Source organism: Urtica dioica, chromosome 4 (assembly GCF_054948205.1).
Source record: "Urtica dioica subsp. dioica isolate 48M chromosome 4, U.dioica_male_clone48M_v1_H2, whole genome shotgun sequence".
NCBI classification, from domain to species: domain Eukaryota; kingdom Viridiplantae; phylum Streptophyta; class Magnoliopsida; order Rosales; family Urticaceae; genus Urtica; species Urtica dioica.
Window position 1 is genome coordinate 3,237,641 of NC_142759.1, and position 27,466 is coordinate 3,265,106.

At 33.7% G+C, this 27,466-nt stretch overlaps 4 protein-coding genes across 5 annotated transcripts; 1 reads left to right on the forward strand and 3 right to left on the reverse strand.

The window, feature by feature from the left end:
• Positions 1–1,045: 1,045 nt before the first annotated feature.
• Positions 1,046–3,399, reverse strand: LOC149399331 (tail-anchored protein insertion receptor WRB-like protein). Of its 2 annotated transcripts, none has more exons than XM_089610918.1 (2): positions 3,026–3,399; positions 1,046–1,751 (listed from the first exon to the last, which is right to left on the reverse strand). In XM_089610918.1, the coding sequence occupies exon 2, from the start codon at positions 1,706–1,708 to the stop codon at positions 1,142–1,144; it is 567 nt and encodes a 188-aa protein (XP_089467044.1). In that variant the 5' UTR covers positions 1,709–1,751; positions 3,026–3,399; the 3' UTR covers positions 1,046–1,141. The 2 variants fall into 2 exon arrangements, with proteins under 2 accessions (XP_089467044.1, XP_089467043.1); XM_089610917.1 differs by having other exon boundaries at positions 1,046–1,729; positions 3,026–3,316.
• Positions 3,400–5,867: 2,468 nt separating this feature from the next.
• LOC149399332 (uncharacterized) lies at positions 5,868–8,525 on the reverse strand. The gene is made up of 4 exons (XM_089610722.1): positions 8,355–8,525; positions 6,920–7,114; positions 6,745–6,784; positions 5,868–6,090 (listed from the first exon to the last, which is right to left on the reverse strand). Exons 2-4 carry the CDS (start codon positions 7,109–7,111, stop codon positions 6,008–6,010), a joined length of 315 nt encoding a protein of 104 aa, XP_089466848.1. The 5' UTR covers positions 7,112–7,114; positions 8,355–8,525; the 3' UTR covers positions 5,868–6,007.
• Positions 8,526–8,829: 304 nt separating this feature from the next.
• LOC149399333 (uncharacterized) lies at positions 8,830–10,795 on the reverse strand. The gene is made up of 5 exons (XM_089612867.1): positions 10,506–10,795; positions 10,367–10,417; positions 9,934–10,067; positions 9,765–9,859; positions 8,830–9,312 (listed from the first exon to the last, which is right to left on the reverse strand). Exons 1-5 carry the CDS (start codon positions 10,764–10,766, stop codon positions 9,125–9,127), a joined length of 729 nt encoding a protein of 242 aa, XP_089468993.1. The 5' UTR covers positions 10,767–10,795; the 3' UTR covers positions 8,830–9,124.
• Positions 10,796–17,486: 6,691 nt separating this feature from the next.
• Positions 17,487–24,329, forward strand: LOC149399334 (uncharacterized). Its single transcript, XM_089611115.1, has 17 exons — positions 17,487–17,851; positions 17,965–18,143; positions 19,221–19,290; positions 19,723–19,847; positions 19,929–19,985; positions 20,086–20,205; positions 20,299–20,418; positions 20,500–20,635; positions 20,730–20,903; positions 21,329–21,484; positions 21,591–21,697; positions 21,800–21,902; positions 22,500–22,641; positions 22,741–22,897; positions 23,018–23,134; positions 23,691–23,817; positions 23,909–24,329. Exons 2-17 carry the CDS (start codon positions 18,010–18,012, stop codon positions 24,146–24,148), a joined length of 2,085 nt encoding a protein of 694 aa, XP_089467241.1. The 5' UTR covers positions 17,487–17,851; positions 17,965–18,009; the 3' UTR covers positions 24,149–24,329.
• Positions 24,330–27,466: the final 3,137 nt, after the last annotated feature.

Consider the following 27,466-nt stretch of genomic DNA (forward strand, 5'->3'; position numbering starts at 1 on the left):
ACAAGTAAAAAATGACTAATCTTGAGCAAAAAAAGACATCGTTTGACTTCGTTTTGGCCTCGTCCTCATTTATCCTCGTTTGGCCTCATCATGATCTCGTTTGGCCTCATCACAACCTCATTTGGCCTCGTCAACCTTGCTCTATAAATACCATCTTCAACTTCATGTTTTAGGGAGTTCATTTCTTCACAAAGCAATCAAATGCCAATTATCTCTCTCACTCATGACTTCCTCTCTCTACCCTTTACAGATGAGATGAGACCACATACCTCACATTTATCAGCAAAACTAATGTTGAGCGTAGGAATGCGTATCAGAGAAAAAAATCATCCGCGCCTAATAGCTCATTGTTTCGTGTTTTTCTTAGGCGACAGATGTCCAAATTCTAGCTTTCAACGAGAATAGGCAACGGGAGGCGATAAAGACCACATCCATGAAGAATATAATTCAACAGAAAATATGGTTGGTGAGCCAAGAGCTGGTGTTGTTCAGCGACTCTATCTGCACAAACTTCGCATACGAGAAAGAATGTTTGCTGCGCAAACATCGCAACGACACTATCAACAACTAATCATAGTTTAAGAGCCTAAACTCGAAAAATAAGTTTGGCATTGAGGTGTCAGAGAGATGATGACGTCATAGTCATAGTCAAGCAATTCATCGTTTGTTTGCATATCATCTAGTCCTTAATTACGAATAACTAATCACAATACTTAACAATTATATAGATAGTCTAAAAACATAATAGAAAAAGGAGCTCTTGATATTTTGTCAAGAACACTTGCCTCCGTAAACTAATGGCCAGAGGGCTCACAAGGACATGGTTCGGAATCTGCTGCTCATCGATAGCATGGTACATTCAATAAATTAATATTTGCAAGGTAATACATTCATGGTTTATTCTTGGAATCTTTTTAAAATTTGTGAAGAAAGATAGAAAAAAAACAAGAAGAACCCCCAACTCAGCCTAGTACAAAATTTACTTAATCCTCGGCAAAACCACTATGAGACGAACAACATTCCTAAATCCCATCTTGTTTCCCCGAAAAAAAAAACAAAAACATTTATTCAAAATTTTAGTGTACATTGTAAATCAGCCAACTACAGTTACTCAGGCATTCCCAATGTTAAAGCCGAATATCTAAATTTTGAAAAGCCGGCACGCAAATTTGCTGACCCGATTGCATAGAATCAACCAAGGAATCACACCCACCATGACATTCCCATCCGAAACTCCTCCACCTTTCCACGATAACATCTTACCAAAGGGTTGGACGAGCTGTTGCGGCACCGTGGCCACCGGAACCTTCCAGAACCAGCAAATCAGCACGAAATACAACACAACCTTGGAGACAGAAACAACTCTCCGATGCAGGTCGTACGATATTACGCTCGCCTCCTTGTTAAGCGACCGTTGATGGTTAGCGAGCTCTTTCTCTTTCGCTGCGGCCGATCTCCGAAGCTTCGCGGCCTGAGCGAACGTCGAGGGCTGCGACAGAGCGCTGGCCTCTTTCAAGAGCTGCTTTATCTCCTCTCGCAGACGAGTCTCTGTTGCATCGGAGCTCTTCGGTCCTTTTTTCTTAGTGGCCGAGAAATCGAGCCATTGAGAGAGGAATTGGAGAGAGAAGACTGTGACGAAGATTGCTGAAGCCGCCAGTGATCCAAGGAGGTGGTCCACGACACTCTCTGTCGAGTCTCCCGATATCATTGCCAAAATAATTAATTTGACCTGCAAATTATTATGGGGAATTCTCCATTATAAAAAAAAAAAAATTAAAATTGAGACCCAAGTGTTTTTCTAAGTAGAAAGAAAATTAAGAAAGGAAAAGAAAGAGCTCAGTTTTATTCCTAGTTACATGATTGAATCAAACAAACACCTATATTCAAAATAACCAAAACAATTAGGAGATGGATTGGGATATATGGTATATAAAAAAAAATATAAATAATAATAAAAAAAACAAATCTGCATGCTAAAATACTTGAATATAGTTCACTTCAAAGAATAAAAAAGATGTCCAAATTTGAACTGAATTCTAACATGTTTATAAGATCAAAATTGAGTAACTATACACATCGTTAACTTTTTTATACACACTAACGCATTTATTCGAATTGCAAACAAAAACCTCAAAGCAGCATGTATCTAAACATATCGAAACAAATTTAAAAAATTGTGAGGAAAAAAAAAGCCAAAAAACTTACAAGGCCCGTCGCGTCATTGGAGTTTCGGTTTCAACTTACCAAGAAAGCTTACAGTGGTGGGTACCTTAACAAAGTTATCCTTTTCAATGGGTTTTCCATATAGAAACATGGTAAAAAAAAAAAAAAAAAACCCTAAGCAACAAAATTTTATCTCACTGTGTGGAACTCTTATGTAAACAAGATAGGGTAATTGCACTTATTATGTGTTTGGTATTTCTGTTTGGTAGTACCAAGCATATATTTAAACTCTCAGCATATTACATAATATCGAGTAATTACCAACCAGAAATTAGAGACATCTAGATCAATTCAATCTCTAACTCAATACCAATTCTCAGATCCAATTCAGGCCCAAATTCATAACTTCCAAGAAGAAGATTGAAATCAACATTGAAATCATTTGATAACCAACAAAATCACGCCACAACCCAAGAAATCAACATCAACCGAACCTTAATTAACAGAAAGCCTAGCATCATAGAACAATCCTCGAACTCACAACTTAGTTCGGTCCAAACCCATACAACTTGAAGAGAAAACAAAGCAATCAATCGACACAACTTGAATTATCACGGGAATCCAAAAAACAAGCTTTAAATTTCAGATTCTAAAACTTGAACTCATGAAATCAGAAAATCCCCAAAACTCAAAGCCGTAGCTTCTCAATCTCAAATTTCAACTTCGAATCCCTAGACAATGAAATCAAGGGAAAATCAAGAGTATATTACAATCAAGCTCCAATTCATCATCAAAATAAAAAGCCCTAACATCCTCTTGATACCATCGAACTCGAGAAGAGAAGAAATGAAATTCCTCTTACCGTACTGTGCTCGCAACCACGAAAAAATAAGCCTTCGAGTCCTCGTCTGCCTCTTCTTCCTCTCTTCGTTTCAACTCCCGATCCTCTCTCTCTCTCTCTCTCTCTCTCTCTCTCTCTCTCTTCTTCCTCTTCGTTCTCTTCTTTCTTTCTTTCTTTCTTTTTTCTGTGTTGTTCGTAGCTTAGTTTACAAGACCCATTTTCCAAATATAATTACTTAAATCCCTCAACTATTTTCTCCTTTAATTTCTACCACAATTCTACCTTTTCTTTTCTCTTAATTGTTGCAGATGAGTCCTTTTTTATTAATTAATATATTCCAAATTCGCATAACAGACGCCCTTTCACCAATTTGACCAATTTTGTCATTGTTTTACATTTACAGCTTTTAAGCTCGAAACTCACACAGTGTTGTAACAAAGTCTCAGCTTCAAAATCAAGCTCTCACACTGATATACCACCAGCACCCAATATTTTGAGTGGACTCTGATTGAGCTTTGATGGGCTTTTTAGTGGCCGGTTCCGTTGAGACTTAGGACTCGGAATTCGAGGATACAATAAATTTAATATTTCGAATTTTAATTTCTTTTAAGGTTTGGTTGTCCAAGGCTTTTGGAGTGAAAAAGCATGCACTGAGCTCACGCAAGACACATTTACAAATCACTTTATGCATGGCAAGGTTGCAGCTAATGCTCTACGGTGCTCACTTCCATTGTTGTTTTCCAGTAGGATATAACAAATATTTATGTAAATGTTATAATTCTTCTATGAAAATCTCAATACTTATTTAGTTGCAAATGTTAATTGGGTCCATCTAAGTTATGACTTGCAACTCTACAAATCGACGTGGATGTAAACTTCTTTACACCACAGTGATCCATCATCATCGCCCAAATATTTTTGTTTTAAATATACTACTTGATTTAACGATACTCTTCATAAAAATTGTTAAGCCGTTTTTTGGATTCAACATTTGTCGACACGTGGTGTGCTTGGAATAGTCACGTGTATGGTCTTGGATGGGCCCAAAATCACTATTCGAGATTTCAAAGGGCTCGAGGAAGTTTAAGACAAGGCCCAAAACATCCGAGAGCTTCAGAGAAATCTTTGAATCTTGATTTGAGAATAGAAGTCACTCTTTAAAGTTCCAAAGGGCTCGAGGAAGGTTAAGACAAGACCTAACACATCCAAGAGCTTCAGAGGATTATGGAATCAGGTAGCGGGTCGATGAGATTTTACTCTTACTAAGTGAAGAGCAAGAGAATTGATTTCTCAAGCTCTTGGACATTTTTAGAGAGAGAAATATAATTTGGCTTTGTTAGCCTTAGTTTGTGAGAGAAAGTGTTTGATATAGAGTAAATATTATCTCTTCCAATCTATAGAGAATGAAAGTGAATTATTTATCTTTTTGTGTTTTGGATCTCAAATATTGTTTGTGAGAAAAATCTAGAGAGAGAGAAGTGGGAGAGAAATATTTGGCATGGATTTGGCTAGTTTTTCTTCTTTTTTTTTCTTGGAGATAAAATGGAGTAAAGAGGTGTATTTATAGAGTTTTGGAGGTGTGTTGAGGGATTTGGTAGGGCCAAGCCGAAATGGCTTCAAGAATGTTGAAAAAAAATGCTCTAGGCGGGGGAAGATTGGTGTTGGGTGGATAGAATCCCACTTGGGCGGAAGGATTTTGTGAGGAATGAATCCCAGCAGAGGGAAATCCACCAGGCAGGAGCCCACGCGGAAGCAAGGCCCATTAGGAGAGAGGGTGAGCTGGGCGGATGATGTGGCGAAAGCAAATTAAATCCTTTTGCGTTAGCAGCTGCCAAGATTCGATCCGGAGACCACCCACTTCAATCCTACAACGATTACCACTAGGCTATCTGTACGTTTTGCTCTCTTTTGGGAAAATTTAATATAACAACTACAATTTTCGTGTGTGAAATAATGGCATAACAAAAATCACTCAAACTTGGTATTAATATAGCATTGAAAATGTATATCAGGTGCAAGGAATTATGATGGCAACAGCATAAAATAATTTTTAAGAGAAACAAAAGCTAAATTAATGAAAAAATTATTACAAAAGATGGAATGACGAACCACACTCACCTAAACCCTAAACAACATAAAAATTGACAATTAATGAGTTTTGTTTTTCAGTTAAATTTTAGACCGTAAAACTACTCTGCTAACGATTATTGATTTTACTAACTCAATGGGCTACTTATTACAACTGCAACAATTTACAGATAATTTATGTCAATTTACAAATAATTTATACCAACTTCTTCATGGTCATCGAACTCCGATTGTTTGAATCTATCCAAAAGCTACTTTGGGTATTTTGAAAAAGACTTATGTGTGCTCGATTTATAAAATGCTATTCGATCTTCCCTTTGTCGGAAGCATGCACAAAATGAGCGATCATCTGTACTTCATTTTAGATTCACTTCAACTAAATCTTACTTCATTTTAGATTCACTTCAACTAAATCTTTGGTGTGACTTGTAAGATGTTATTCTTTTGTATTTGAGGGTGTTTTACCCTATTTTCAATGGAAGTTCAGTGCATTTTTCTAAAAAAAAATAATAATTAAAAATGACATAAATTCCCTCTAAATTGTTGCACACACATAACACGGTTACGTGTGTTTTATAGGTTTCAAACTTGATCTGGGAATATAAAAATGCATTTAGCTAAAATATATAAGCTTAAGAAAACTTATTCTTTTTCCAGCATAACAAAAGACGAGATAAGAAAAAGGAAAGAGAAGGTAAATCTCAACTTTTTTATTTTATTTTTTTTATTTCCGATACGATTTGTAAGAGTAGCTCAATGCAATTGACATTGCTCCTTTCTACTAACTAGCAACACGAGGATCTTCTATTCTCAAAATCAGCTAACTGTTAACACAGTTTATTCAAATAAGTATATATTAGAGAATTATATTCGAAGATATTCGAAGAACACACGACTGATCATCACCAATCACTTTCACCAGCTGCTTCCATCGCCATCGCGTGACTGGCAGGAATCAGTAGGACGAACGATGTTCACGTCTTCAAACTCGTTGTTGTCTGAAAGGCCAATCCAGAAGAAACATTAGATTCGTTGGTACAAAAACAGAGTAAAAATATAAATTGAAATCATCAGAACTACACAAAATATATGCAAAAATAAGGATTCAAAGTGCTTGGAGGATAAAATCCTCGTCTTTTGGCTGATAAACACCCTTAAAGCAACCTTTTTTAAAAACCATTTATCACTGTCAGTAAAAGATTGTAGTGAATCTAAGACCCGTGGTCAAATCAAGCTCAACTCATTTTCCACTTTTGCTTTTGACACTAACAGGCCTTAGATGTATTTGAGATGCTCCTAAAATTCCTGTGAGGATGTGTTTCTTTCTTGATCTCTAATGTAGTCTGGGTTCTAAAACAAACATGTTTGAAATGTAGAACTTAAAATAAGACCCGTTATGGATATTTTAATGACCTTAGACAGGGAATGGAAATGAAATTGAAAAGAAAAGAAAGACAGTGACCAAGACCTATAAATGAAATTTACCCGAGTTTTTGGCACACCAAATAAGGTTAAACATGTCTTTACATGGTTTTAAGCTTTACAATTAAACCTGCAATCCTTCTATGCCAACATACTAGGTTGGGCAGACTAACATAGCAGTTATCAAAAGCATATTTCAGTTCTCAAACCTACTGAATAAGAAATAACACCTTTTCTAAGGGTCAGGGCCAGGACAGCATCATTTTCGACCTGAGAAAAATAGCGATATATTCATGTGGAGGGTATCAGCAACATTAAAAAAAAAAAGAAAAGAAAAGAAAAGAAAAGAAAAAGATACTGTATAAAAAATATTAATATGTATATTTATATATAGCTTAGCGACACCTTTTGATCTGCTAGCGTCTTTTCATCCTCCAGTACTATCCCCGATTGCCCATCGTTGATAAGGATCAAGCGCTGATCATTATCCGGTTGATCAACAAGAGCTTGCAGTTTCTGTTTGACATCCAAAATCGTCTCAGTCGGTTCACACTGGATAAAGTAGGTAGTCTTTTCCCGTTTGACGCGGATGTACATAGCCTTGATAGTGTAGCAAAGAAGTTAACAGGTTTTTCGGTTACAAACACAAAGCCATCATTATCTACACTGTTATTTAAGTAACAATATTTTGCGTATAAAGTGCAAGATCCATGAATATATACGGCTCTTTATGAACCAAACCCTTCCTATATCTGACATATGACAAAGAATTTCACAGATTGTGATACAATTCAAAAAACAAAACTGTAATCCAATGATCCTATAGATATCGAGGCATAACAGTGTGCGAATCAAAGCAACCATATCCATTAATTCTTTGTTAATAATAAAAACACCTATAACTTTGTATACACTAAACTCATTTATTCGAATTGCAAGCAAAGACCTTCAAGCATCAGCACATATCTAAACATATTGAAACAAATCGAAAAACTGTAAGGAAAATAAAAAAACTTCCAGGCCGTCATGGCGCTGGAGTTTCGGTTTCAACTTACCAAGAAAACTTACAGAAGTGAGTACCTTATCAAAGTTCACTTTTTCAATGGCTTTTTCATATAGACACGTCGTAATAAAACACATAAGCAATAAGATTTAATCTCACTGTGTGGAATTCTTATGTAAATAAGATTGTGTAATTACGCTATTATGTGTTTGGTATTTCTGTTCGGTAATACCAAACAGATATTCAAACTCAGTATATAATATCAAGTGATTTCCAACAGTTAGATACATCTATATCAATTCAATCTCTAACTCAATACAAAATTTCAGATCAATTCAAGCTTCATAATATCCAATCCAAGAAGAAGATTTAAATCAACAATGTAATAATGGGAAAAGCAATAAAATCAAGCCAAAACCCACGAAATCAACATCAAACGAACCTTAATTCACAGAAAGCCCCTAGATCACATAACACTTCTCAAACTCACAACTCATTTCGGTCTGAACCCATAATATTTGAAGATAAAAGAAAGCAATCAATCCACACAAATTTAATTATCACGTAATCCAAAAAAAAAAAAAAAAAAAAAAAACCCTTAAAATTCAGATTCTAATACTTGAACTCATGAAATCAGAAAATCCCCTAACTCAAAACCCTAGCTTCTCAATCTCAAATTCGAACTTCGAATCCCCAGCCAACGAAATCATGAAGAACTTCAAAATTACAATCAAGCACCAATTCATCATCAAAAAAAAAAAAAAAAAAAAAAAAAAAACCCTAGCATCCTCCTGATATCTTCGAACTCGAGAAGAGAAGAAAATATATTTCTCTTACCGTGGTGTGCAAGCAACCCCGGAAATAACAAGCCTTTGTTTCAATCCTCGGTGCTCTCTCTCTCTCGCTCTCTTCTTCTACCGCTCGGTTCTCTTCTTTCTTTCCTCAGTTACTTATTTCTCTACGTTGTTCGACTGTATCGTAGTGTACAGACCGATTCCAAATATTATCATTTATATCCCTCAACTATTTTCTCTTCCTAATTCCACCACAATTCTACCTTTTCTTTTCTCTTAATTCTTGCATATGGGTCCCTTTTCATTAATTCATATATTTCGAATTCAAAAGAGTGGAAATAATTCTTAAAAAATAACAAACGCGAACAATTTGACCAATTCTGTCATGTTTTATATTCGACTGCTTTTAAGATTCAAAACTCACAAATTGTAACAAAAGAGTCTCAGCTTCAAAATCACGCTCTTTTCTGACAGACAAGTTCACTCATTTCCACTTTGGTACGACCAGCACCAAAATCTTTTGAACAAAGCAAAATTGGGAATCAATTTGTCTCATGACATCACTGTTTGTATAATTCGAGCCCAAAAATTCGTGAAAAAATAAAGAATCCATACAACAGAAGTTCCAAATTGGGTTTGTAATAATACTTTACGCTATTTTGGAACAAAAGAACAAACAAAATACTCTTACAACCACAACAAAGAGGTGGTAACGACTTATCAAACTCAACATTTAGAAACTTATGTACATGATGAGAGAGATCTAAATCTTCGGTTATATGATTGTCTGAACCTTTGTCTCTTTCCTTTTGTTCATTTCAATCTATCTTTTTTCGGGTTTCTTCGAGCGACTATATAGTTCACTGCAGACCTCGAAAATTGAATGAGGCTGAGAAACATTGCCCAAAAAGCGCGACCCTTGACAATCCCTTCTCTTACTCCCTTAAGCGCTGACGGTCCCAACATTTCATTTTTCAAGCTCTGTACATCCTTCGTTGACGCTAATAAAAAAAAATAGCCACATTGAACAAACATTTAAGAAAAAAAGAGCAAATGGTGTCTTGTTTTGTAGTGAACTGGTGTAATTGCACCTTAAAGTTTCAAAGTATTAAGACTTTGACTACTTGTCTAACAAATGTGAAATTTTGAGTATTTTGCAAAAGCTTGAGTTTAAAAATTGCTAAACTCAACTTCATTCACAGCCAAACCAAGTCGAAACTAAGAGAGCGTCACAAGCGACTATATTACAGAAACAAACTCGTTTTATTAAACGAAATACAAAGTTAGTAGCCGGACTTTCGGGAAGTTAGGAGTTTCTTTCGCTCCCTACAATTCTATTTCAATTAGCATGTCTTTCCTCTATCATAATAACGCTAATTTATAGATTAACAACTTGTAACTCACTAACTACCTACTAATTATTATAAACCTATTATTCCTTAAAACAGACTACCTGTCGAAGAGGCCGTCTTTGTGAAGCTGCGCAGACTCTCATCGGCCATTCTTACTGCCCGAGTCGATCTCCTAACTCCTTGGGTGATCTCTTGGCTGGACAAAATCATTGATTAATGCATAATGGACCAAAAAAAAAAATTAGGTACCGAATTATAAGAGAATTGTACCTGAGATCACTAAGCTCCGTGGTTAGGTCGCATATCTCCATCCCGGATAATCTCATGGAGGCCATCGTGTCGGGAAGGTCTTCTCTCGCCTCGTCCATGAGCTTCTCAAGCGATTCGGCTGCTTTCTTGAAAGCCTTTTTTTTTCGAGAATATCGAATCCAGTGTCAGTTAACGAAGAAGCAATCGAAGTTCAACCATTTCTTTTGTTCGGTCACTTTCCAATTTTCATGACCTTTCAAATGAATTGACAAAGAAATAGAGGTAGAAATTACTTAGCTTTTGCTACAGTTTCAATGTCAAATCATTGTATGAACACCAAATGTTATCATTATTAAATTGGGGTATATAAAGTCACGGCCTTGATACGAAAGTCAATGTCTTTAGAGTTCGTTAAACAAAACCATAAGGAAAGATATATTATAGCAATACCAACCAAAAGCGAAGGGATTGCAGAGAAGAATAGCCATGTCGCTGAAATCGCCACCTAAAGTTATCCAAACAATTAAAAAAAAAAAATCAAACTTTGAAAAGGGAACTGAAATGAAAGAAACGAAGAGCGAGATCAGTGTTACCGAGAAAGCAACGACATTGAGGAATACGATGTGTCGTTGAGTGATGATAAACGACGACGAAAGACTCGGAGCTCCGACGACGGCCGTGAAATTCGAAGGAAACGAAGAAGAAGACTCCGATTTGACGCACAGAAAGCTAAATCGCCGCCGCGCCGTAATCCGGAGAATGGACGGAGAGAGGTCGGAGGGGATGAAACGAGAGAATCTGTGGCTAAATTCGGTTACAGGTTTTGACACCTGCGATTTTGAACTGAACGCCATTGTTTTACTGGTTCTCGTCTCTCGAAAGTTCAAATGTTAGATGTAATATTAGAGCTTATCTGAGGGCAACTCCGTCCTTTCCGTTCTGAAAGCTTATTCCTGAATATTAGGCCCAGTCCTTATGATCGGCCCAAGGAAAACAACTATCTATCCGGTCTGCGACAATGTGAGACGCAGAGTTGTATGAGGAAATTCCCCAAACAACTACTTTGAATATGGTAATTCCAAAAAAAAAATGTATTTTTAAAAATTCGACAAAGAGCCTATAACCGCACCCGGGCTAAATGATGGCTAAATCTTCAAAATCTGGTCATCTATTCTTTTATCCTTGTAAACGATAAGAGAATGAGTAAGAGGGCGGCGCAAAATGAGCTCTCTCGACGTTTGATATTAGTTCACTTGCTAAGTGTGAAGTGGAATTTAATCTCTTCTCTAGTTGTAGAGAGAGAGAGAATGTGAGTAGTGAGATAAATAACTATACAGTTAAAAACTTGATAAATTATTTTGATATAGTTTTCTCAAATTTGAGAAACCTTACATTATGCCAAGTTTGAAAGGCTTGATGTGTATTTGACATAATTGAGCCAAATAGGTAAAAATGAGATCCTCGGCCTTTTGGGTTCTCATCAAGAGAGCTTGGTCGAAGATTACGTATGCGATGTCTTGAGGCACTCGACACGACTTGATCGAGAACTTGACTCACGACTACAAAAACTGCTTTTAGAAGCGACTGATGCTTTTAGAGACGACATTTTCTAATTAGAAGCGATTAATCGCTTCCAGCGTAGTCCAAGCAAGTCTTCTAATATTTTACCCGCAAATTGAAAGCGACATGTATCTTCCACACTCCCAAATTTTTTGGGTCATTGTTTTCTCTGCCAAATTTTTAAGTTTTAAGTAAAACGACGTCGTTTTGACTTGCCAAAAAATTAGAAACGACTTGTTGCTTCTAAAGTCACTTCTAATCATGATCGAATTGGTACAAAAGTTGCGTATTCTTCTCCTCGAACCAGACCTACCGCCATATCTCACATCCTTTCCACTCTCTCTCCGAGCTTTCTCCGATCACCACCACCACCACTGAGACCTAACTCTCTATATCTCTCTCTCTCTCCCTCTCGATCTCTCTCTCCTTCATTCTCACCGGCCACCATCACCGAGACCCACCTCTCTCTCCCTTAATTCTTTCTCTCCTACCACCTCTGTCTCTACGCCGGCCTCTAGTGTTCTCTCTCCGCCGCGGTCCTCCATCTCCGACCCACCACCAGCACCGATCTCCGATGACCCGACCACAACCGAGACCCACCGCCCTCCGAAAATCCGCTTCAAATGTCGCTTCTAAATGCTTTCCGCCATTTCGCGGGAGTCATTTTCGGCACCAAATTTTTGGACTTATTCTACAAGTGTCGATTCTAATTTTAATAACGACTGACATTTAGAAGTGGACATCTAGAAGTGACAAAAGTCGCTTCTAAATGTCATTTAGAGGCAACTTTTTGGCCTTTAGAAGTGACTCTCTCCTAAAGACCTTTTTTGTAGTAGTGTCTTTACAACCTAACAAGGTCCTCAATAAGGGATGACCGGGGAATTAGATTCATGTTACTTCATCGAGGATGACATGCGACAAAAGCTTGTGTCGAGGAGTAGAGGTTGGCGACAATAAATCTCGTGCACGAGGACTTGGTCACAACATGAAAAGAGACGTGACATTAGAGGGTGTCGATGAGTCCTTAGTGAACCCTTGGTCAAGGCGAATTCCTGGCGCAGATGATCTTCCGCGACGAGAAGCTTTGGATGGGTATGCCATAGTCTTCGAGGTGTTGCAGTTTCAGTCTTGTTGCATTGGATGGTCGAGGAGTCCGGGTGTCAAGGAATTGTCGACGTGGGGATTTCCTCGTGTGATCGAGTTTCGTGGAAAGCCGATCTATGTCGTACAGAGGACTCAAGGAAGTGGTTTGCTGTTGGGCTCTTCAATGGGCCATAATTGTGCCACGAAGTTGGGAAATTATTTCCTTGTGCAAGTGTTGTGGACTAGATTTTACGTGACTAGGCTTGCTGAGGGTGATTTTCTTATGGAGGCCATGTCTTGCCGTAAACTCTTGTCATCGAGGACTCCTCTTGTTGACTGATGATGCCGAGGCTTGTTTGCGTCGTTGTTGTTTTGACTAATTCTTAAATTAAGGATATAGACATGCTTTAATTTTTCTTTAGCTTGAGACCTTGTCTTTTTCCTTCTTTTTTTTTGTATTTTTTGTATTTTGAGTTGTATTGTAGTTTGTCCACTAAGAAAAAACGATGCTATAACAACCCCCAACTGGTAAATAATAAACGAACAAAACTTAAGTCTGTACACTTAGATTATAGGAAATGACAATTCATGAGATACATATTATGGGGAATAACATAATATAAGAAAGAGAGAGAGAGAGATAGAGAGAGAGATTCTGATGCGGTTATAACTGTTTGTATTATTGACTGAATGAATGACTGAAAATGAGTACAGTTACAACACGCTGAGTATATAAATACTGACATGAGCTTAATGCACAGCCGTTCATCTGTAACTAACAACAATCTAACGGTTGTGACTTAAGCTGTACGCTATACTCTAATACACCCCCTCAAACTAAACATGAGTCGTCATGTTGAGTTTGGAGCTTAGAAACGCAAACTGGGGTATCGTCAATGGCTTGGTAAACATATTTGCCACCTGTTCTGTGGTCGGCACGTAACGCACTTCAACAACCTTCTGAGCCACTTTTTCTCTGATGAAATGCACATCTACTTCTATGTGCTTGGTCCGAGCATGGAAAACAGGATTTGAAGCTAACGACGCTGCACCTGTGTTATCACACCATATGATTGAAGGCCCTTATGCTAATGCCACACCAAGCTCAGTGAACAGAGCACACAACCAGACTAGTTCTGACGTAGCTGATGCCAAGGCTCGATATTCAGACTCAGTTGAGCTTCGTGCAACAACATCTTGCTTCTTAGATGACCACGTGATGAGAGTGTTGCCAAGAAACACACACAGTCCTCCTGTAGAGCGTCGATCATCTAGATTTCCGGCCCAATCTGATCAGTAAACGCAGACATACCATAACAGAATATAAGAAAGAGAGAGAGAGAGAGAGAGAGAGAGAGAGAGAGAGAGAGAGAGATTCTGATGCGGTTATAACTGTTTGTATTATTGACTGAATGAATGACTGAAAATGAGTACAGTTACAACACGCTGAGTATATAAATACTGACATGAGCTTAATGCACAGCCGTTCATCTGTAACTAACAACAATCTAACGGCTGTGACTTAAGCTGTACGCTATACTCTAATAGGGAACGACATTATTACTAGACAAACTACTATGTGAAAAATTAATAAATTGTGGGACTTGTTCACCATCCTAGATGACACGTGGCCTAATTTTACAGTCGTTTTTTGTGGGGTTCAATTATAATTAGTGGTTTTTGTAGCTTGGCCAGTGTCTTGTAGCCTGAGGCCAACCCATGAGAATCTTACACAATACAAGACAAAAGAATTGTGGCTTAGGGTAACACCTCTAATGGAGTAACCGCACTTTACTTCTCGTGGCTTTGGTATAAGTTAATAAATAATTAAACAACCTTTTTCCCTTTAGTGTCCAATATTGAATGCCCTTGAAGCCAAGAAAACTTTTTTCTTTTTCCGTATGGGGGTCAAAATCCTCCTTTCAGGTTTTGCGGCAAGTTTTTCTCTGATATTAACAAATTGATGATTCACCAAATTTATAATAGTGGGCGTGAGATTGTGGATTAGGAATTATTATTTAAGGCAAAGTTAGTGACTGAAAAATTAGAGAGGTGAAAGTCAGAGGGAACCCAAAAAAGTAAATGAATTGGTTATTATTTAGATAAGCTAAATAGTGGGTCGGTATAAAGCTGGATGTAACTATAACTTTTATCACCATATACCCATTTTTTAATTCATGATTAAATTGGTTCAGTAAGTCATTAGTGCGTGGTGACACTGGTTATATAATTTTTTTTTCTATATAGAGATTTTACGTGATGTAAACAGTTGTAGAGAAACAATACAAGACAAATAAAATTAATATATATATATATATATATAGTAATATAATTATAGACGTGAGACTTGATAAAAAGAGGTTTTTCCACTATGGACGTGCCTGAAGGTTCGCTATATGGCATATTATTTATAACGAATATAGTTTTATTCTTACACTGGGGTTATAGTACACATTTTATTGTCGTATATATGGTTATTATAGGATTCTATACATAAATATGAATATAGTTTCAGAATGTATGACTAGATATGGCACGGACCGCACGGTACGTCGTCTTTCTCTATTGCCCATACTATATTGTTCCCTCTTTTCTTTTGGATGTCTTGGAATAATTGCGTACCTTCGAAAGAATACGTACGTAAAATAAAATTGTAAATATATATTGGAATAGTGCGAAGAAAGAAAGCACACACGCACACGTAGTTTGACAAATGTGGTAATCAAGGTTCAAATGTTTTTTCTGCGGTCACATTTGGAAACAAAAATTATCATTCCTTTTTTTAGTCTTTACTCTCCGGTGGCGTAACATACAAGCTAGTTTGAAAGCTTCAACTATAAAAGTTTATATAGTCGTTCTTAGTTCTTACTTCTTACATACACACACACACACACACACACATATATATATATATATATATATATATATAGGAACGACAATATTGAAGAGTATATTCATATAAGTACACAAGGAAGTCTTTAGCGTGTCTAAATTCTAAACCTAATGTGCTGAAATTTAATATTGAGTTATAGTAGAAACATAGATAACCATCATTGAGGAAATATAGGGCGCCCTAGTTTAAATTGCATACATAGTTATTTGAGTATATATTTATTTGATTTTCATTTTTTTTCGTTGGCCAATTAGAACAGTTTTTCCAATAGCAAATATTGAACCAGCTGAAAAATAAAATAAAAAAACTAATCACTTTTCGTCCTAATATTTGAATTGCTGTTGCCCAAAATTAATAATATGAAATTAATCGAAAGTCTATGGTGGATACTTTTGACTCCGATGAAGGTAGCTACAAATAAATTAGACTATCTTGCTTTAATTAAATCCCACATCTCAATCGATGGCTAAAAAATTACCCGAACAAGCAGCTAGGGGACACAAAACTAAGACCGACGGTGAGGATTGACTCTCTGTTGGTTTCTAATTACCTATTATGAGAACTGATGAAAATTTAACTTTCAAACAGTGAAGGCTTTTTAAAAAAAAAAAAAAATTAAGTGATGTTTCAATTACAATAACAATTTCTTTGAATCAAGTTCGTGCTTAACAAACTCTAATAGTAAATGGACTTGATGATTAAGTTCGTATGTTAAATGAATGAAGTCTCGTGGAATTTAATTTATAATTTTTATCGCATTATATTATTTTGTTGATTTTAAAGATTTTAAAGGTTTAATTGTGTTTTTTCAATCATACTTTCATATATTTAATTTACTTGAAACTGCTAATGCTGCAAATAATTTTTTTTTTATATACAAAATATCCATCAAAACTAATTAATTTGCCTGATGGGTATAAATCTCCATGCATATTTAGTATTGTGGATGAAAATTATATCGTTATATTAGTATTAATTTCACTAAGAAATGCCCATAATAAGGACGAGATGAATAACACACGTACATGTGCACATATTATATATATATATATATATATATATATATATATATATCATTTATGTGGCATCAATAGTCTTTATATACTAAATTAATTAGAGAGTTTCAAATTTGGTCAAACGTCACAAGTCCTTCTAAAGAAGATATGTAGTTTGGCGTACAAAGATCCAAATCTTTCAACGCTTTTGTTAACGAGTTTTCAACTTTGTCAAAAAGTTGGCACAATTTAGTTAACCTTATATCGGTTTTCTTCGTTTTATTTTTGTCTTGTAATTGATAAACATTTTTTTTTCCTTCCCTGCAGCCACGTACACCCTAACAACGTTTATGTTATTTACTTTAGTTTATTCTCTCACGTCTGCGGTCAAGCCATCAAATCCTAGTATATTATTAACAATATTAATAAACGTTGGTTTTGTGTTATTTACTATTTAGCATGGCTAGCTAGATTGAATTTTCTTGTTTTTGCTTTTGATCATATGTACAAGTCTTAAGAGTTGAATTTCTAACAATTTATGGTAAAATAATATTCTGAGATATAGGAAATATAGGCGCTAAAATTATGGATTCTGACAAAATAATCCAAGGTTTCTATGGAAATATAGCCAAATGAAAATAATGTTACAACAAATGTAAATCTTTCAAAATCTGTAACAATTATAGCAATCACTAAATATATGTTTCTTTTAAAAAAAAACTCATTCCCCTGGATGTTTCCTAAAACAGCAGCCAAATACTACACTTTGTGTTAAATACTTGTAACATTTATAACATAAATACATTAATTATTTCAGTAAAAAGTTGTAAAATAACAGATACAGTCACAAACACATTAAAAAATTGACCATGGACCATTATACATAAGACATAAATTAAACCTGCATGCCACAAATTATTATTGTTATTATATTGATTTTTTTTTTTTTTTGGGGAGCAAGAGAGACTTTTCGTCTCATACGAACCAAGGCTAATTAACTAGCCCCGATTCATATTTTTTTTTTCATGGGAAAGAGCATTTAACAAACACCGAAATCACAAAGTCAAATTATATAGTAAAGTAATAAAAAAGGAATGTAGAAAGTCTTTGTTGGTCTGCAAAATATTTTGTATTAAACTAAACTAAATCCCAACCCCACCAATTTCCATCTCAAATATAAATAAAACCCGCGTAGCACGGTATTAGAAGTTCTCTTAATTGAGGTTTCAACATTTAGAACCCGACTGACGACCAAGAAGAAGAGAGAGAGAGAGAAGAAAAGCATATAGTATTTTCTTTTTTCCTTTTTGGGTCTAAAAAAATCTGTCATTGTGCTTTGTGTAAATTTATAGCTATCAATTATCAATCAATCCCACAGCAACACTACACAATTTGCCTTTAACCAAAGGTAAGTCTAAAATGTAAAATTTTCTCTGTATATAAATATATTATTCCTTCTTCATCTTCTTCTTCTTCATAGGACAAACGTTGTAATGTATACTGTTTTCTCTTCTTTTTCAGGTACGTTATATATATAATAAATAAAAATTAATAAGAGTATAAACTATGGAGAAGCGAAGTTTGAGAAGAGAGAAAAGGTCATGGCTTTGGTTATTATTTGGATTCTCAGCGACCGGTTTTGTTCTCTTCTTCTTATTATTTTCCGGTGGTTCCAATGTGAAGAGTCAATCAGTTCTTAGGTTCTTTTTCTTTGACTCTCTTAATTGCTTTTATTATATCAGTTTAATCTCTCTCCCTCTCTCTCTCTCTCTCTCTCTATCTCTCATATATGTTTGTTTCGTTTCATTTTAATATATGTGCATAGCTAGCATGAAACGAAATGTACCATATATATAAGCTGGCCTGAATTAAAGCCGAACATAGATATTACATGACATGTTTTGGCTACCTCAGATTAAGGAAAAAGTTCGTACTCGTGACTCATTAAGTTTTTTTTTTTTTTGGGTAAATATTCCGAGCTGTCAAAATTTGGAATATGTCTCGTGAGTCTTTGAAATTCTAAAATTTTATTTGCAGGGTTTTTTATCTGTCGTTTTGCCAATAGTATTAGTACTTTATATTCACGAGTGAATATATAAACGAGCATATATAAATATCTATATGTACATATCAAAGAATATTCTAGTGATGCGTGAGTTTCCTTTCGTATGCTTCGGAATTCAAACCATTGTTATTTTTTCAGTTACATAAACTGTACGGATTCCCTTCGGTAGCTTTAATTTTGAATGTATGTTTTATTAGGTCAATTATGAATCATGGGCATAGTGACACTGATAACGAACCTTAAATATTACAATAATGTCGATTATATAGTGTAAAAATGGAAGAAGTCCCATGCGACCCATTATTGCTTAACTTAAGCGAATAAAGTGAATGTACGAACTTAATTAGGAAATTAGTAAAAGCACGTATACTTGTAACAAATATTATAATTTTCACCTAATCTATTCTAATATCATCGGGCCACTTTTATTTCGGGTAGTTATATTTATATTCCAATATTATTACTTGGTATGGTAAAATAAATTATTATTATTATTATTACTATTAGTCTTTATAGTTGGTGTGTTTTTAGTTTATCTAATTTACATAACAAACACAAGTGTAGAGATTGTACTAACTATGTGATAGAAGAACACATTATTTAACGACCACATTATAGCTCATTATTAATTTTCTTTGTTTTTAGTGAATTACTTGGTTTATTTCGTCACCATTGTAAAAATACATAATTACTGGGTTTAATAAATCTGCAGAAGAGCATTGAGAAGCATCAATGGAAGGAATTCCCTCAATGTCCGGCTACAAACCTCTAGGCTTCGACAGGTTTATTACTGTGAATACTATTATTACATGTAATTAGGATTTAAAGTGTTTTTATAGGACTATCTGTAGTTGTTGAACTCATGCATGCTTTTTAAATGAAAGTCTATTAATAGATATTCGAGTCTTCATATATATATATATATATATATATATATATATATATATATATATATATATTCTTCTTCTAGAGGTAGAAAATATTAATATGACCGCGTCCGCATAGTAAAAATAAAATATAAATATATAGAGAGCTACATTTTCTTTAACTTTTTAAAAAAAAATTAAAAGCACTTTATATACCGTCTAATTGTCATCAAAAGCAATCTAGAAACTCAACTTGCTACTCAATTCAATAGTTACATGCGAGTTCAAAATGGTTTGTTAATACAATTTATTACAATAATGATATATAAAAACATTTAAATTACTCAGGAAGTGGTTTTGGACAATGGCATGGTCCGGCTCACTTTTTCAAAGCCAGGTGGTGATGTAATTGCAATAAAATACAAAGGAATCGAAAACTTGCTCGAGACAGATAATAATGACAATAACAGAGGGTAAGTAAGTCATTGCACTCAACATGTAAACAAAAACTCTTTAATTAATTTATACTTATTATTTTTGCATGTTTTTTTTAGGTATTGGGATATTGTGTGGAACAACAAGCCAGGAGAAAAGTCTATCAACATTGATACGTAGGTGTTAATTTGTTACAATTTAATATTATTGATATATATATATATATATATTATATACATATATATTGAGATTATTTGTAATGGAAAACTCTTACAGATTACAAGGACAAAAATATAAAGTTATAAGGGCTGATCAAGATGGAGCAGAAATTTCATTCACCAGATCATGGAATGTTTCCTTCAGTGGCAAAACAGTTCCACTAAATATAGACAAAAGGTCTCAATAATAACATATATGTCCCCCGTTTCCTAATGATCATAAATTCAAATAATTACGAGTATTAAGCAATGTATGTATTTCACTTTTCAGGTACATAATGCTGCGTAATTATTCAGGGTTTTATACGTACACAATACTTGAGCGTCTTGAGGGCTGGCCTGAAGGAGAGATTGGCCAAGTTAGGATTGTTTATAAGCTTCAACAAGACAAGTATGTGTTATTATATTTGAAATACTTTTCATATGTAAATTGAATAAGGTAAGCATATTGATTTATATTCATTGTATAAAGGTTTCGCTTCATGGCAATATCGGACGATAGGCAAAGGTTGATGCCAACAATGAAAGATCGTTTGACTGGTCAACCACTTGCTTATCCTGAAGCTGTTCTTTTGACTAATCCCTCTAATCCTCGTCTTCGAGGAGAGGTAAATCATTAATTTTTTGGACGTTATTTGAATTTCCAGCTCAATTTATTTTATTTTATTTTAATTGATTTTTTTTCTTTTGTTGGTTTGTTAGGTTGATGATAAATACCAATACTCATGTGAGAGCAAAGACAATAGGGTCCATGGTTGGATGAGCAACACTGATCCACAGGTTGGGTTTTGGATCATCACTCCGAGCTATGAGTTCAGAACTGGTGGGCCCATTAAGCAAGAGCTCACTTCTCATGCCGGCCCAATAGCCCTCTCTGTAAGTCCACTTTTGGGCCTTATCCCAAAGCCCATCACAAAAATGTCTCAAATGTCTTTAACTGTGTTTATTGACAAACATGTCAATAAATAACTTTATTGACAAGTTTGTCTATCGATAGTCATATTTTGGAATTAAAAATAATTAATGAATTTTGGTTAAAAATGTTTAAAATAATCATATTTTTTGAATCATCATATTTCATCTTACATTATATAATGTATCATCAATTAAAATTTATATCTGTACGCTTAAAGAAATGAATAAACTCAAATACAAAAAAAAAAAGTGAGTTAAGATGAATTAATATCTGAATTTATAATATACGTAATTTTTTGTGAATTTTTTTTGGGGGGCTAGAAATTAGTGTTTTCGAATATATGTAACTTTTTTTTTCCTTCCCAATTTTTTGTTTTTATGTACAGATGTTCACAAGTGCTCACTATGCTGGAAGAGACGCAGTGATGAAATTTGAGGAAGGTGAGCCATGGAAAAAGGTTTTTGGTCCAGTTTCTGTGTACCTAAATTCTGTCTCCGTCGACGACGATCCTCTCTTGCTTTGGTCTGATGCCAAACAAAAGGTATAATTGCGAATTATATAAGTTCATAATTGATTTCATCACTTTACAGTTATCTAAACATAATGAGATTTTATATTCTATTTGCCTTCTTCTTCTTCCTGTTTAGTTGCAAGAACAAAGTGAAGCATGGCCATTTAATTTCCCTCAGTCCCCAGATTTCATTAAATCCGATCAAAGAGGAACAGTTGGTGGTCAATTACTTTTCCGTGACCGGTATTTATATATATGTTTTTTTGGGTCATTTTAAGGCTAATTGTAAAATTTATGATTTGATATGTTTAAAATTTTAATGACACATTTAACGCTTGCTTTTAGGTACATACATGGCAGACCAAACTCCAGATTAATATGGGCTGGTTATGCTCATGTTGGGTTAGCTGTGCCTGGTAAAGCTGGTTCTTGGCAGAAGGAAAGTAAGGTAATTATATTAATAATAATAGCTTGTATTGATCTAAATTTTTTAAGGTTTAATTAGCTTTTAGGTAAAAATTATTTTATTTTAAGGTTTGTAATCATAGAGATATTAATTCTTTACATTTGTTTTTCTTACTGGAATGAAGTTATCAATTTATAGTTGCTTATCATTGTGCATAGTTTCTAAATGTCACATAACAACACAAAACTTCAAACATAACCAGTCTAGTTAGATTTTTTGGACAGGTCTAAACCGGTCTAACCTGATTTTGAAAATGAATCTGCTGTTTAGACTGACTGGACAAGTCTAAATTATAAGTTTGTTTATAAAATTATTTTTAGGCTTAAAATTAATAGAATGATTGTGTCAATTTATAAAAACAAAATATTGATTTAGCAATTTTTTATTAAATATTAAAAACAATTAAAAAAATATTCAAAACTGTTTATATTGGACCAATTTTTAATCTAGATTTTTCCAAATCGTTTAAGACGGTCCAATCCTGTTTAAAGATCAATTTTAGACCTGATTACACTACTATATCATATCGATTCATAATAATGTGTACTGATTAAAATGTTGTTTGTTCGCAAATTTTAGGGCTATCAATTTTGGACTGAAGCTGATAAGAAGGGTTATTTTTCAATTAAAAACGTCCTTCCCGGTAACTATAGTCTATATGCATGGATCCCCGGAGTTATTGGAGATTATAAGTATGAGAAAAATATTACCATCCTACCAGGTAACAATTTTACACTAACATGATCATACTGAAAATGTATAAATATATATACATCTTTTTTTTTTATAATAATCTTTCCACCATTATTCTTAATTTCAGGATCTCAAATCAAGTTGGACGTGATTGTTTATGAACCACCAAGAAATGGACCAACATTATGGGAAATTGGAGTCCCAGATCGCTCCGCGGCCGAGTTTTTTGTGCCCGATCCGTACCCAACTCTCATGAACCAATTGTACAGTAATCATCCCGACCGGTATGTATATGTTTTTCCGAAGTTTATTTTGTGTATAATATTTTTTTTAAGTTATAAGTGTTTAATTATTAATTTGCTTTTGTGTTTAACATATTTATTAACAATATATTTTGCTGCCAGATTTAGGCAATATGGATTGTGGGACCGTTACGCGGATTTATATCCAAACGACGATCAAATCTACACAGTTGGTGTTGATGACTATAAATCCGATTGGTTTTTTGCTCAAGTTAACAGGTACACATTTACCCAGTTTACCTGTTATTAGCTGTTTTTAAGGATACTTTAATATTTTATTGTCGTTTTTAATGCTATTAAGAATTTTAGAAAATGGCATTAATTTCCCCATAGTATAGACTTTTAACGTTGAATTTGGATCCCCTGAAAAACATTGAATTTGGAATTTGAGCATTGGTTTGTTCATGAACCTAAAGTAGGGCATAAAAGCTTATAGGTCCGAAACCCTGATAGTTTTTTTTCCTGTACATATATTATTTTAAAAATCTTATATGAAAAAATGTTGAAAGACATCTTAACATTTTTAGTTTTTAAATTATCGCACATGTCTATAAATATAATTGGTAAATGTAGTTGAAACTCGAAACCTTTTTTGTTTTGTTTTAAAAGAACCATTTCCAAAAAATAAAAATAAAAATATTATGATTGTCACAGTTGTCGTTTTCCTGTAACCTTTGTTGTCGTTTTTACACTTACTGTCGTTTTTACAGTACAACATAATATTGACATGAGATTACCTCCAAAATTTTATCAAAATATATTTGTGACATTGCAGGAATATGGGAAACGAAACATACCAAGGAACAACATGGCAGATTGTTTTCGAACTCGAAAATGTCACATCACCTTCAAATTACACACTTCAACTTGCATTAGCCTCAGCAACAAATATGGAATTACAGGTATAATAATCTAATTTTATATGAGCGTAATTTGGTAATCCTAATCTACTTGAAAAAAATAAATCCTAAAATTTTAACTTAAATTTTAAAGGTCCGATTCAACAACCGGAGCTCAAAGCCGGTATTCACAACGGGACTAATAGGCAAAGACAACGCGATCGCAAGGCATGGAATTCATGGATTATATTGGTGTTACACCATTAATGTTCCGAGTTATTTACTTGGCGAAGGAAATAATATTGTTTATTTGACCCAAACAAGAACATTCAGCACTTTTGATGGACTGATGTATGATTACATTAGACTAGAAGGACCACCGATTTCGTCGTAGTTTGTACATACGAGAATTACCAATATTTGTTTTCGTCATAATCTTCATTCTTTACGAATCTTATAGTTATTTTTTATTGTTTCATCTATTTATATTTTTTTTAATTCAGCAATAATCTTTGAAATTGTACTGAACATCTCTGTCTGGCCCATTGAAGCATGTGCGACAAAAAAAGTTAATAATATTGGATATAATGTTCTTTATTTACAGTGACCCAATAAATTTTAGTCCTCTAGGTTTTGAAGAGAATAACATATAAAACCATAAATAGCTTAACTGATTTATTATTACGATATGGTAACAAATAAGCTGATTCTAACATCTTTTAACGAATTGAATACGATTCTAGGATTTGAAATTTTCTCACAAACTAATACGTACATAAGATGTTACTTAAACATATCAAAAAAAAAATTATGCATTTCACCTGAAACTTCTTTTGTTTTTTTTTTCTTTTCTTTTCTTTTCTGAATGAGTATCTGTCTATGTATATGTAGTTGAAGTTCAACAATACCAATTGATTGCAAAAAAAAAAAAAAAAAAAAAAAAAAAAAATCACACTCTTAAAACGTAAAAGGTTATGTGACTAATTAGGATTGAAAATAATAAAGAAGAAAAAATATAATGATACGAGTTTATGGCATATGGGAAATTTTCTGTTAAATAAATAAGATAAGTGTACATTAATAAAGCTGTAAATTTACAGGCACGGAGTTATAATTGACATCTCTATGAAAATAATAGATACAAAATTTTACCAACCCTTGGAGGAAACGTGTAAATGCAAAATTAAAATGAAATAAACGTGCTAATGTGAAATATGGTTATATACATGCACAATAATTCTACGTTGTTTTATTCCGGATCCATTGTGGTACACACTAAATTTCAAAAAAAAAAAAAAAAAACATGTGACGCACATTAGACAGATTCTTGTGAACAACGTGTCACTATTTACAATTGCATGTGAATACGAGTCTCGTTGTCTGAGGAAAATAAACAGACCGGTCACACGGAATAGAAAAATACACGGCACATTTAAGTTAAAGACTCGGACAAGTACGTATGTATGTAATACTATGTATGTAAGACAATTCTCATGACAGTGAGAGTCTCATGAATGGTCAGTTGGTCACTCACAGGACCATACGCGTGTCGCTCATATACATTTTTGAAAGGGATATAAACATTGAATTAAATTAGATTTTTAGTTTTCAGAAACATTACAATTATAGCTCAGTTTTTGTTTTTGTTTTTTTTTTTTTTTTTTTTTTTGTAAAGGGATACGTTGTACACGCAGTGACGGATCTAGGATTTCAATCAAGGGGGGGCAAATTTGAGAAATATTTTTTAGGAGGGGCATTATTGAAAAAAAAACTTACAAATTTGGGTCAAAAATATAATTATTAATAAAATTTAGAAGTAAAATTATAAAAAATATAAAAATTTGGGGTTAAAAAAATAATTTTCAAAAATTGAGGGGGGGCATTGGCCCACCCTGGCCCCCCACCTAGATCCGTCACTGTGTACACGTACCTAAATTATTTTTTAATTACCAGAAATGTTATGGCTATACCTTTATTTTAATTTATAACAGAGTTTTCAGAAATGTGGATATGTTATGCTATACCTTTATTACTATGTATGTCTGTGGTAGTTCGCATCATAATACGTAAAGACAATTCTCATGATAGTGAGAGTCTCGTGAATGGTCACTCACAGGACCATTCGCGTGTCGCTCATATACATTTTTGAAAGGGATATAAACATTGAATTAAATTAGATTTTTAGTTTTCAGAAACATTACAATTATACCCTCAGTTTTTGTTTTTTTTTTGTTTTTTTTTTTTTTTTTGTAAAGGGATACGTTGTACACGTACCTAAATTATTTTTTAATTACCAGAAATATTATGGCTATACCTTTATTATAATTTATAACAGAGATTTTCAGAAATGTGGATATGTTTATGCTATACCTTAGCCTCTCTCTCTCTCTCTCTCTCTCTCTCTCTCTCTCTCTCTCTCAAATATAAAAAATTTGGGCTTTCAATTTTCGGTTTCTTCTCTTCTTTTGGGATAGAGAGGCTCCAATGATCTCGACCAATAGAGGACTCTCGATTTAGCGGCAAATAATTTTTATTTATTATTTTCTTTTTCATGTTTTACTTTATATATGTTTTGATTATGTTTCAATAATTCAGATTTATAAGATCTAACTTCTGTAATTCAGATTTATAACTCCTTTCCGCTAATTTTGTAATCTAAGCTTTTGGCTTTTATCAATATATTCATTTGATGAGCCATTTATAAAAAATATATAATTAATTTAAATTTTGTTAATAGATATTATTAGTTATAATTAAAGTTAAATAAATTAATATAATTTGAAAAATAATATATTGCATTATTTTTTAATTAATAAGTCTTATAATCTGGGTTAATCGAAAATTAACCGGTTAAAATTAATATCGTTCGATTAATTTCAACTGGTTAATTTAGTTTTTTTAAAAAAAAATTACTATTCTTTTAACCGAATTGCATCTTTATCTGCAACTATGCGTCTCCGAATCGTCTAAAATTTATAAGAGTACTTAAATTGATACATGTATAAGAAATTTTCATTTCTATGGGTCGATGTATGTTTCGATGTCAATAATAATGTAAAATTTAAAATTATGTGCATTTTGACAAAAAAAAATATATTTCAAAGCTTAAAAAACTATTATACTCAATCAAGTAATTCGGAGCTATCTAATTACCCCATTTCGATGTGTAAATTTATTTTTATTATCTTACTTATTCTGTATACAAAATGGTCTAATTTTGAGTAATTTTTTTTTCCTATTTTCGTAAAAAAAAAAAAGTTGTAGAAAATGCGGACCCATGCGGTCATAAAAGAGATTTATGAACTAAAATACATGAATTAGTCAATAAACTCAAGACTTAATACTTGTTGTACTTGTACCGCACTCACACACAATGATATAGTTTGTGTTATCAATGAACAATTGTGCGATCAAGATTTAGTTTATGTAAGCTACGTTACTAAATAATAATAATTATAAGCATATCGTTGTTACCAAACTTTGCTCAAACCTACACTCTCTAATACATTTTTACACGTATACAAGATGATCTCAAAGATTATCTGAACTCTCTTTGGCCAGATTAAAATGAAAGAGAGATCATAATTTCAAAGTAATGTGGTTTCCTATCACGTAAGAGTGTGTGAACTCAGGTCATGGTCTTTTTCTTTATATTTCATATGACATATTGAATTCTTTTTCTTCTTATTTTTGAACCACATAAAAATAGTGT

Bases quoted from the DNA above. Each gene is read 5' to 3' on its own strand.
- LOC149399331 (XM_089610918.1), bottom strand. From the start codon at position 1,708: ATGATATCGGGAGACTCGACAGAGAGTGTCGTGGACCACCTCCTTGGA.
- LOC149399332 (XM_089610722.1), bottom strand. From the start codon at position 7,111: ATGTACATCCGCGTCAAACGGGAAAAGACTACCTACTTTATCCAGTGT. The intron at 6,785-6,919 runs GTGTCGCTAAGC...TATTTTTCTCAG, and splicing joins AGACGCTAGCAGATCAAAAG to GTCGAAAATGATGCTGTCCT. The intron at 6,091-6,744 runs GTGTTATTTCTT...TTGGCCTTTCAG, and splicing joins GGCCCTGACCCTTAGAAAAG to ACAACAACGAGTTTGAAGAC.
- LOC149399333 (XM_089612867.1), bottom strand. From the start codon at position 10,766: ATGGCGTTCAGTTCAAAATCGCAGGTGTCAAAACCTGTAACCGAATTT. The intron at 10,418-10,505 runs GTAACACTGATC...GGATAACTTTAG, and splicing joins TCAATGTCGTTGCTTTCTCG to GTGGCGATTTCAGCGACATG. The intron at 10,068-10,366 runs GTTGGTATTGCT...CGAAAAAAAAAG, and splicing joins CTGCAATCCCTTCGCTTTTG to GCTTTCAAGAAAGCAGCCGA.
- LOC149399334 (XM_089611115.1), top strand. From the start codon at position 18,010: ATGGAGAAGCGAAGTTTGAGAAGAGAGAAAAGGTCATGGCTTTGGTTA. The intron at 20,904-21,328 runs GTAAGTCCACTT...TTTTATGTACAG, and splicing joins CCGGCCCAATAGCCCTCTCT to ATGTTCACAAGTGCTCACTA. The intron at 21,903-22,499 runs GTAATTATATTA...CGCAAATTTTAG, and splicing joins CTTGGCAGAAGGAAAGTAAG to GGCTATCAATTTTGGACTGA.